Below are 10,449 nucleotides of genomic sequence, written 5' to 3' on the forward strand. Positions count from 1 at the left end.
TCATGTTTAGTTAACTGAGGGCTTGTAGATTGATTTATTGATTTTTACTGTCTTCCTTCTGCCTGCTGAAGATGAAGGAAATCAAAACAACAGTGAATGGCTGATCATTTTCAATGTAAAATTAATCTTTGTCAGAGACTTTCCTTAAGTAGGAAATTGGACTTTTGTGGGCAGAAGGGGCCAGTGCTCCCAGATGCAACTGCACTGCACTGAAAAGAATTGTGAGTGGCCATGGGAAGTGAAGTCCAGGGAGCCTGAGGTGGTAGCTCAGAGGTGGGTGCTTCCTTCTGGTGATGGCTTAGAAGCTGCAGAGGAGGGAGAGGGAGATGATGGCGGGGTCCCCATGCTTGCAGGCAGCTGCGTTTTTCTCACCAGAGATACCTGGATTGAAGTGAGAAACTTTAACCTAATTGTGAAGTCAGGAAGGAAGGAAGGCAGAAGGAGCTGGTTCTAGCAAGCATTTTGCAGGGATTGCCCTTAGTGGGAGTGCTGTTTCAAGGAGATGCACAGTTCTCAGTGGCCACAGAAGGGCTCAGGAAGCACGGAGCTGTGTGTGCTGGAGGTGGTTAATGTCTGCCCTCTGCCTGCCTGCCAGCATCCATCTCTGCATCACGCAGCTGCACACCAAGCCCGGCGTGGCCGAGCAGTTCCTGAAGGATGTCAGGGACAGCATCCAGGACATCATGAAGGACCTCAACGCCAAGACCACGGGCATGGTGAGGAGCCAGCACACCGTGAGGAGGGGGTGTTTGGTGTTTCTCCTGTGTAACAGCCTCTCTTCTCTGCTCAGGGAGCCATCTATGGAATGGCGCAGTCCGTCCCAGACAGGAGCCTGGTGGCAGAGATTTCCCAGGCCTACCTGGATGGCCTCTACAGCACGGATGTTCTGAGCACTGAAAAGCACATGAACGGCTCTCCTAGCCACCACTGACTGTAGTGCAACAATCTGTGCCTTGCCAGCCAGCACTGGGGTAGCTCCAAAGGTTTCCTAGGGAAAGAGATTGCAGTTCCTTTGTTCCTACAATTGCAGGTCTGAGAGTGGCTTGATCTGGAAGAATTCCTTCCCTGTCTTAGTCTCTTCTGAAATCTGCATTGTTTTCATGCCCAATTTCAGTTTTAGGGCTTTTCCTCCCTCCCCCCTGTCTGTTTTCATCATGGCTGTTGATGGTGAATTGAATGTCCATTCCACAGCTCCGAATTCCTTAGGTATTCTGTGTGTCACTTCATTCCGTGTTATTTCTCCTCCTCAGACCTGGTATTCAGCCAGTGTCCAGCCAAGTGTTAAATTTGAGTTCTCACATCGTGTTCCATGGCTCCAGTCTTCCTGGAAGCTAATGGCAGACAGTAAATTGGAAATTGTTTTCTCTTGAGTATTGCTGTAAGCTTCTGCATTTAACAGACCGTGCTGGGAGCCTTATACCTGTGTAATGCAGAGCTGATAAATTGGCAGAGGGAAGGTAGTCATGGCCTCCCTTTGAAATCTGAGTGAGACTGCAATCAATATCTGCCGAGGGGGAGAAAAAAACAACACAAACTCCTTTCCTGGAATCTCTTGAACAACAGCAGAAGTAGAAACCAAGCAGGTGGTGCAGGGAGAGGAACTGGAAGGTACTGAAACCCCTGGGTACATCGTGGCTGTTCTGCTCCCCTGCCTCTCGTAGAAGACATGCATTGACCACCCAGGAGTGCTGTTTTCCCTTGCACAAATCTGGAGGGAGGTGCGAAGCTCATTTCACTGTTCAGAACCTGAAGGTTTTACACTGTCCCCTCAGGATGCTGTGGCAGGGCCCTGGCCCCTGTCACAGCCAGGGACGTCGTGTGCAGATAGTTTTTTAACCATGGTCTTTTAGTATCAAAAAGGTGACTTTTGTAATAGCAGTAATCTCAGCTCTTTGCACTGATTCTTTTAAGGCACATTCTCAAAAGGGCATTCACCATTGTGCCTTGATGCTTCTCTGGCTTTTTTTTTGTGGCAGGCCAGGGAGGGTTGGAGGGTTCAGCTGTTTGACCATGACCTTCGTTCTGGTCGTTTCTTTATGGTACTAATTCTGAAAACAAACCTCAAAGGCAGGCTGGCCTCAGAGGAAGAAGCACCCTTGCCTGTTAGGTAGTAGTTGTAATGAGCCAGTCCCTTCACAGTATTACAGAGATGCTGGGAGAAGCAGGGGAAAGGATGCAGCAAGTCAGAGCTGTTCCAGCCTTGGGCATGGCTCAGCCTTCCTATTTTTCCCCGCTGTTTTTAGCGTGAGAGAGTTTTCCTAGCACAGCCTTGTGGCCTCAAGGACAAGCCAGAATCTCTCAAGTAGCCTTGGAGTTACTCCTGCAGGGCTTTCCCATGTTTCCTCTCAGCTTTTTGCATGGAGCAGAGTTTCCCAGGCAGAATCCCACACGTGGGTGAAGACTTCATGCCGTGTCTGCACAGTCCTGTGCAGAGCACCTGAAGGCATCTCTCTGCTCCAGCCTGTTAGCCTGAAGCACAGGAATTGTAAGGAATGAGAAGGTCACTGACCAGCTCCTGCACAAACCAGCCCAGCCACTCTGGGAAGGATCCTGGCTTTCCAACAGCTTTATTCCCTGTGCTAGGAGACACAAGCATGTTGGCCATCTGCCCTGAGCTTGATGACTTCATGCAAGTCTCTGAGCCCTTTTGAAATCATTGAATTGCCTGAGAGTCTCTTGATGGTGATATCAGCTCTGGTAGTTTGTACTGGACCTATTTATTCTCTCAAGGTCTTGCCAATGTGACCATTACTGTATCTCTGAGTTTGGAGACAGTCTTCAGTGTCTGGCTGCTGTGATGGTTCTCTTTGGAACCGAGATTTAATGAAACAAAACAAAAAAAAAAAAAAAAAAAGGGAGGTACTCTTTTTGTTTCTGCTTTAAAAGAAAGAAGGGGTGGATTGGGGTGGGCTGAAGGAGAGCAAAACTCCCTTCTCTTCCTTCCCTGGTTGCATTTTCCTCCCAGGAAGTAGGTGGATCTAACAGATCAGTGCTCCATTTCACACTTTTGGATGTATTTGAAGATGTTATTTGTAAGTCAATGTACTCTATTCTGGGCTTTGCTTATTAATATTTGTGGGTTTAATTGTTCCATGTGTATTTGTCCTGTACTGTAAGTGTAATCCTGTGGTCAGGAGTAGGCCACTGTAATTCCCTGGTGTGTAGTTTTTATTCATCCTTGTCACCTAACATGTAATCTGCATCTATTTTATCATGCCAAATGGTCCTGGAAAAACAGATTTACAGGCTGTGTGATTGTTTTAAAGACAAAAAAGGAGAAGAATTTGATGAACTGGATTATGATCTGAAACTGGACGGTACTTTTAGACCTGGAGGGATCCTTGCCAGTGTTAATTCCTGTGGGATTTCCTGGTTTTCCAAGCAGGACACTCAATTTGTGGCTTGTACAAAGCACTCCCAAGGGATTCACCTGTTCTTAGGTACTAGAATGAAGAATATCCAATGGGATGGACCAAGAAGAGATGTGTGTCTTCATGCCATGGATTTCATCTGCACTTTTCTGATGACTTGGGGGAGAGGGGAGCGGAAGGGTTGCGTACAACACAATAACACCTTGCCCAATAAATCCACGAGGACTTTTTAATGGACAAATGGGATGAGTTGATCTGATGGCGGTTTTCTGCTTTGCTCTGATTTGCCCCTGGTTGAACTGGAGGCTGAAATGGCTGGAGAGATGGTGAAAATGGGCCTCGTTTGTATTAAAATGGTGCATTTAGCTATCTAGGCTCACTGAGCTCTTATTTTTCTGCTTCAGTGCTTGTTTGAATGAATGTGGACCTGTTGTTCCTGGAATTTGCTAATGCACAGCCTGGTCTGTGGCAGGGAGGATGGTTTATGAATCTCACTAACTGCCTGAGGGCTGCTCTGTCCTTCTGTCAAAATGAAAGTGCTGTCCATGTCTGCATCTTGTGTGTGATGTTTAAGGATGCTGGAAGTTAAGAGCTATGGATTTTCTATTAATACTTTGTAGAATTTAAAAGGGTTTAAAAAAGAGAATCAAAAAGAGACTTGAACTGGGTGTTTGTAGTGCTTTTCCCCAGACTGTGGTGCTGAAATCAAATGCTGTTGGTTTCACGTGAGATCATTGTATCAGTGAAGATCCTGCACCGCAACCCCATTTTTGGGTAGTATTCCACCATAAGCAGCCCTTGCCCTGGTGCCATGCTGCTCTTGTGCCTTTTGGCTGTCCTTTCCCTGTATTTGTGCCTTGGCTGTGATTTTACACAAGCCGTTTTTACCTGCCCTGGCTTTGATCCTCTCTCGGTCTTTCAGAGCCCAGTCACTCTGAGGTGAAGGCACCTGCCACTTCTGTGTGAAGGTTTTTTGTGGCAGCATCACCACCTTGAGAGCAGCCAGGGAAACCTGTTGGTGTCATTTGGTCAGTGAGGCCTCTTTGCAAAGAGCCACCAGGTTAAATGAGATGTTTATTGTAAACACTTTCAGTTGGTATCCCAGGAAAGGCTGGCTCCAGTGGGGGTGAGACCACGTGCCTGGTGTAATACTGCTGGAGAGGGGTTACAGCAATGACAAACTGCACAGCACCTTGCTGCTTCGCTACGGAGAAGCCAAAGGGGTCACAAAATGGGTTTAAGCACATTCTAGGAGGTAAGGAGCAACAACAGGGGCAGGATGGGGGCAGGCTCTGGACAGATTTACTGGTGTAACTTGACTCTGGAAGGACGTGGACCTGTTGGAGCGAGTCCGGGATGATCAGAGGGGATGGAGCACCTCTGCTGTGAGGAAAGGCTGAGAGAACTGGGATTGTTCAGCCCAGACAAGAGAAGCTTTGGGGTGACCTCACTGCAGCCTTCCAGTGCCTGAAGGAACTGACAAGAAACACAGAGAAGGATTTTCTACAAGAGCAGGCAGTAACAGGACAAGGGGAAATGGATTCACACAGAATAGGTTTAGATGGGATATTTGGAAGAAATTATTCCCTGTGAGAGTGGGCAGGTGCCCAGAGAAGCTGTGGCTGCCCCTGGATCCCTGGCAGTGTCCAAGGCCAGGCTGGATGGAGCTTGGGGCAGCCTGGGATGGTGGAAGGTGTCCCTGCCCATGGCAGGGAGTGGGACTGGGTGATCTTTAAGGTCCCTTCCAACCCAAGCCATCCTGTGACTCTGTGATGTGACTGACTGCTCATAAGAGGCTCAGCAGCTGGGGCCGTGGGATCACATGGCTAAGGAAGGGTTTGAGGATGGAACCTGCAAGATCAGAGATGGATACATGCACCCTGAGCAGTGCCTCCATCCATCCGAGCTCTCTGGATCCAGGATCTGGCTTGGAAGTGGGAAAAGGCTCTGGGTGCAGGGCACAGTGGCACAGTGGGGTTTTGGCTGGTCAGTGGGATCCCTGGTCAGGAGAGGGAAGCTGCCACCTGCTCGATGAAGCTGGCCAGGTTGATGTCCCGCTCCGACAAACCCCCGCAGTCGTGGGTGCTCAGGGTGATGTGAACCTAGGGCAGACAGACAGACAGGCTCAGAGTTGTTGGCAGAAACAGCAGAGCTGCTCTCCCCAGTGCTGCATATGATGAGGCAGGAGCTCCACACTTGTTAGCAAAGTCCCTGGGCTGGCAGAGGCGCTCTGGCACTTTGCCTGGTTTTCCTCCTTCCTACAGCTCATGCTGGCCACAAACTGTCACTGCCACCCCTGCCTTGGTCACAGCAGCCACCTGTGCCCATTTCCAACTCACTCTTTTCCCCAGAAGCTTTTCCTGTGGCTGCTACTTGATACAGATTTTAATAAGCAGTGCTGGTGCCAGCCTTTGGCAGCTACTGCTCAGCTGGATGGGATAAAAGGAGCAGGAAAGGATCTGTGGTAGCTGAAGGCTGGCTGTGATATGGGAATAGCATCCGAAGGAAGAGAGATGAGAACAGCACTTGCTGCTCCTGTTTTGTCCCTCAGAAAAGGGAGCTGCTCCCTGAAGGGCTCTGCTCTGTCCCCACCATCGTGTTCCTCACCTTGTTGTACACATTGAACCACTCGGGATGGTGATCCAGTTTTTCTGCCTGTAGAGCCACTCTGGTCATGAAGCCAAAGGCCTGCAAGGTAAGAAGGAAAGTTAACTCTCAAAAGTTAACCAATATGTTACCCTGCAATATATACCCTGCAAAAGTTTTCACCCCATTACTAATAATTTTACACTGCCTGTGTCTACATAACCCAACCAAATGCAAGGCCTGGGCTACTCTGGGGGTTTTCTATCTGTTTTCCTCTTCCTGAGGAGTGTTTCCCAGACAAACTCTGTGCGGGGTTGGTCCCTTTGGTGTCCTAGGAAGGGTATTTTGCTCAAGCCATTCAATTTCAGGAGAGACCCAGAGAGCTTTCTTTGGCTGAGTTTTGCAGAGGGGCCTCTCAGTGTGCAGAGCTCCGTGTCCCTGGTGCTCGTACCCGGTTGAAGTCCTTGAAGTGGAACTCTTTGAAGATGGCATCTCTGCCTTCCACCTCGTTCCACCCCACAGCTCTCAGGTTGGGCAGCAGCTGCTCCCTCTCCTCCGTGCTCAGCCTGTGGGCTTTGCCTGCCTGGAGAGGGAAGAGGAGCAGGTCAGCGTGGCAGCAGTGGGATGAAGCAGATGTTGAGAGCAGTGAGGCATCCCATGGGTTGTGGGGTTGCAGCTGTGGAGTGGGTGGGAGGGTTGGAACGTCCATGTCCTCTGCTCCCTGCCTGGAGTACATCCTGCATGTACCAACAGAGTCCCGCTGGTCCCCTCTGTCTTCTCACCTGCAACACCTCCCACGGTGCCTGAGGTGCTAAAAAATGATACCTGTGTGAAGTTAAACCCCAAAATACATATAATCCCCTAGGGAAAAAAGAAAAACAACCAACAACTTAAAAAGCAGAAGATCTTGTGATCATTTCTAGATCTGAGAGTTGCTTTAGGGTTCCTGAAGTAGGAGGGTCTCCCTTTCTCTCTCCCTTTCTCTCTCTCTCCCTCTCTCTCTCTTTCATTGGGAGCCTGCTTTTGAGGAGAAAGAAGTGCTGTGGATCAGAGATGAGTCACACTAAGCTGCAGTTCAGCTCCTTTCCCCCCCTCTCCTTTATGTTACAATGGATTTTAAGAGGCTGTTTCAGCCTGTGAGGAACAAAGGGCAGAGGGAGGGATTGTGGTTGAGCTGTGCCTCGGGCAGAGCTGCTGGTACTTGTTTTTTAAGGGGTGGTAGTGGGGAGGCAGCAGTTGTTGGCTTTGAGGAGTGTTTATGGGCAGAGATGAAGCTGAAATGAAGCTCTTGGGGATGGGGGCTGCCTGAGCCAGCTCTGCTCTGGCTCAGTGGGGAAGGCAGGAGTGAGTGCAAAGGGGCACTGCTCTCTGAAATGTCACGTTCTGGCAATTGAAATTCTTTCACAGAATCAAAGATTGTTCTGAGTTGGAAGGGACCCACAAGGATCATCAAACTCCAGCTCCTGGCCCTGCACAGCACAGCCCCAAGAATCTCACCACGTGCCTGAAAGCATTGTCCAAACACTCCTTGAGCCCTGGTTTGGGTGAGTTGATCTTTCCAGCTAGTGATGATAAAGAGATCCTTGTAATTTATTTTCCTTTGTGTGCTGTAGAGCCAAGTGTGGCAAGTTGGATATGAGTTTTGACGAATCTGGCTCAGTTTTTTGGTGGGTATTTGATCAGCAGCCCCTTGAGATGCTTTGCCTGGGCATCAATGCTCAGAAATGGCAACTGAGGCAAATCATCCTCTCCTGTGCTTTCCCTGTTCACACGCTGCACAAACCCAAAGGACCAGCTGTGAAACTGATGTTTTTGTGGGTGGCTCTTGCATGTTTTGGGGAAGACTGGAATGACGACACCCCATTCCTATGGTGCCTGTCTGTGTATCCCTGCATGGAATGGAGAGTGCCAGTGTCACTGGCGGTGGGATGCTTCCCATCCCCGGGCATTGCGGCTCTGCAGGATTTTTGGGGAGGGTGTACCTTGCCTCTGCAGGATTTTTGGGGAAGGGTGTTCCTTGCCTCTGCATATTTTGGATGACCCCCTGGCGGCCCTGGCTCTGTCACCCCCGTCCCCAGCCCCAAATGTCAACGCTGTGCTGGCAGGGCAGGCAGTGAGCAAACAGGACCGAGCTCAATAAACGCGGAGCCGTTGCCCTTCCCTGCTGATGGGGAGATAAGCCGGGCACAGGTAGCTTAGCAACTGGGTGAGGTGGGGAAAGACAGAGGATGGCTCTGCTGGCAGGAAGCCACCCGCGGGGGCTCTGAAGGGAGCAGGGCAGGAGATTCCTGCACCAGCATTTAGGACCAGGGGCTGAAACCTGCTCCGTATCGGTGCTAAAAGGAGGAAAGGTAAAGCTGGAGTTGTAGCTTGGAGCAGAGGGATGCAGGGTTCCAAACCAGCCTTCCCCGGGCACAGCAGCAAAAGGACGTGGTGTAATTGTTCTTTTTCTCTGTCGTGGCTCTGTGGGAGGGTGGCCCCGGGGCTTTTTCCAGCCCAGCTCCTCCCAGCACCAGCGGGAGGCATGGCCAGGCTGAGGTTTGGCACACGGAGCCAACTCTTCTGGCTGTGTCCGAGGGCAAACCCTGGAGCACCCCGTGCCCTCCTGCTCCAATCCATCCTTCTCCACTCCAGGACATGGGCCAGCCTGCTGGTTCTGTTAGGATGGCGTGTTAATGCTTTCATGTGCCCTCACTCCCTAAAAACACACTCTTCTCATTAGGGGAATGAAATAGCTTTGTTTTCTTCTGCTGGCTCTCAACCGCCAAAAAGTTGGGATTTTAATTTTTGGGGTTTTTTTTGCCAGCAGGAAACCAAGTAGATGCATTGTGCAACAGAGGGAAAGGAACCAGCAAGGGCAATTGGGAGAATCTGAACCCTCTTTGCTCTAAAATCTTCCCTTTTAAAGGACCATGGAATGGTTTGGGTGGGAAGGGACCTTAAAGATCATCCGGTTCATGGGCAGGGACACCTTCCCCTATCCCAGGTGGCACCAAGCCCTGTCCAACCTGGCCTTGGGCACTTCCAGGATTCCAGGAGCAGCCACAGCTGCTCTGGGCACCCTGTGCCAGGGCCTGCCCACCCTCCCAGAGAACCATTTTTCCCTAATGAAAAGCAGAATTTCCACCTAGGCAAAGGCACGGGGGGCAGCCCTGGAATACTCTGTTCCACGAGGGTCTTTGGCTGCGGTGGAAAATCCGATTTCCAACGGGGCCGCGCAGATGGAGCACACGCGGGGGTCGCCCTTGCCCTACAGAATGCGGGGAGGGGGTCATTCCTGGCTGATCCTTTCCCTCCCCCTCGGGGAGCCTGGAGAGCGAGCGCTGCCTTTGGAAAAGCAGCGGCAGGAGCCGGCGGAGCTGCGCGTTACTGATTAACCGCAGCGCTCGCTCCTTCCCCTTCCTCCTGCCGCTCCTCGCACCCTGCGGCTGCCTCCGGAGCGGCCCCGCAGCCACTCACCATGGTCCTGGGTGATGTGATGGTGGTGATGATGACGGTGATGCTGCTCCGTGCCCGCCCGGTGATGGACGCTCCCGCCGTGCCGGATCCCGTGCGGCTCCTGCGGGCGGCGGAGGCGTGGCGAGGCCACCGGGTCCGCCCCCGGCCGGCCGAGCCTTCCCAGCCCCGCTCACCGGGCATGGCCGGACAGGGGCTCCGGGAGCCCCGCACGCCAAAGCCGCCATGGGTTTGGGCCCCGAGACGCGCACCCCTCTGTGCGGGCCGCTCCCTTAATGTGAAAAATGGGTATTTTGTGATGGGCTTTTCGCACACATTCAAATGAATTATACATATTTTATATATATATATATATATATATATATATATATATATATACATATATATATATACACACATCTATATATATACATCTATATATACATATATATAAAATACATATATATTAAAATACATATATATACATATTATATATATACACACATATATATAAATACATATATATACACATTATATATATGCATATACATATATTATATATATACACATATATTATAGGTATATCTATGTGTATACATATATTATATGTGTATCTATATGTATATGCATATATATGTATGTGTATACGCATATTATGTGTGTTTTGTTTGAAAGTTACGCTGTATTCATTCTCTTAAGTAGTGTGTTAAATATAGTTTTACGATATTACACAATGTTAAAATAGCAGCTATGTATGGGGGATTTTTTTTCAAGAAAGGAATGAGGTACTTGCACCAGACAGCAGCCACAGGACACCCGAATCTTTCAGAGAAAGAAAATTTATTGCTCCATTATAAGAAGAAACAAACTTCTTCCCACCTCACTCAGCCGTGGAGACTCAGGATTCAGAGGAAGAAGCTGACAGTGCCCAGACAGAATCCTGTGCTTGAATGGAATTTATGCATCATGGATGAGGTGTATGAATATGCAACAGGCTGCTGCTTTTAAGGGTTAATCCTCTGTTAACGTGGGGCCTTTTTTGGGCTTATTTTGCCCA

At 49.8% G+C, this 10,449-nt stretch overlaps 2 protein-coding genes across 2 annotated transcripts in view; one reads left to right on the forward strand and one right to left on the reverse strand.

The window, feature by feature from the left end:
- Positions 1-3,991, forward strand: part of SGPL1 (sphingosine-1-phosphate lyase 1) — a 30,499-nt gene extending 26,508 nt beyond the window's left edge. The window contains exons 13-14 of the mRNA XM_058810270.1: positions 596-716; positions 791-3,991. Coding sequence (XP_058666253.1) covers positions 596-716; positions 791-931 — 262 coding nt within the window. The 3' untranslated portion in view covers positions 932-3,991. The remainder of the gene's footprint in view (positions 1-595; positions 717-790) is intronic.
- Positions 3,992-4,436: 445 nt separating this feature from the next.
- On the reverse strand, positions 4,437-9,495 carry PCBD1 (pterin-4 alpha-carbinolamine dehydratase 1). Its single transcript, XM_058810651.1, has 4 exons — positions 9,417-9,495; positions 6,409-6,540; positions 5,979-6,059; positions 4,437-5,473 (listed from the first exon to the last, which is right to left on the reverse strand). The coding sequence occupies exons 1-4, from the start codon at positions 9,417-9,419 to the stop codon at positions 5,375-5,377; spliced, it is 315 nt and encodes a 104-aa protein (XP_058666634.1). The 5' UTR covers positions 9,420-9,495; the 3' UTR covers positions 4,437-5,374.
- Between the last annotated feature and the right edge of the window lie 954 nt (positions 9,496-10,449).

This window comes from Ammospiza caudacuta, chromosome 9, assembly GCF_027887145.1.
Source record: "Ammospiza caudacuta isolate bAmmCau1 chromosome 9, bAmmCau1.pri, whole genome shotgun sequence".
NCBI lineage: Eukaryota > Metazoa > Chordata > Aves > Passeriformes > Passerellidae > Ammospiza > Ammospiza caudacuta.

Bases quoted from the DNA above. Each gene is read 5' to 3' on its own strand.
- PCBD1 (XM_058810651.1), bottom strand. The intron at 6,060-6,408 runs GTACGAGCACCA...CTTACCTTGCAG, and splicing joins ACTTCAAGGACTTCAACCGG to GCCTTTGGCTTCATGACCAG. The intron at 5,474-5,978 runs GTGAGGAACACG...TGTCTGCCCTAG, and splicing joins GGTTCAATGTGTACAACAAG to GTTCACATCACCCTGAGCAC.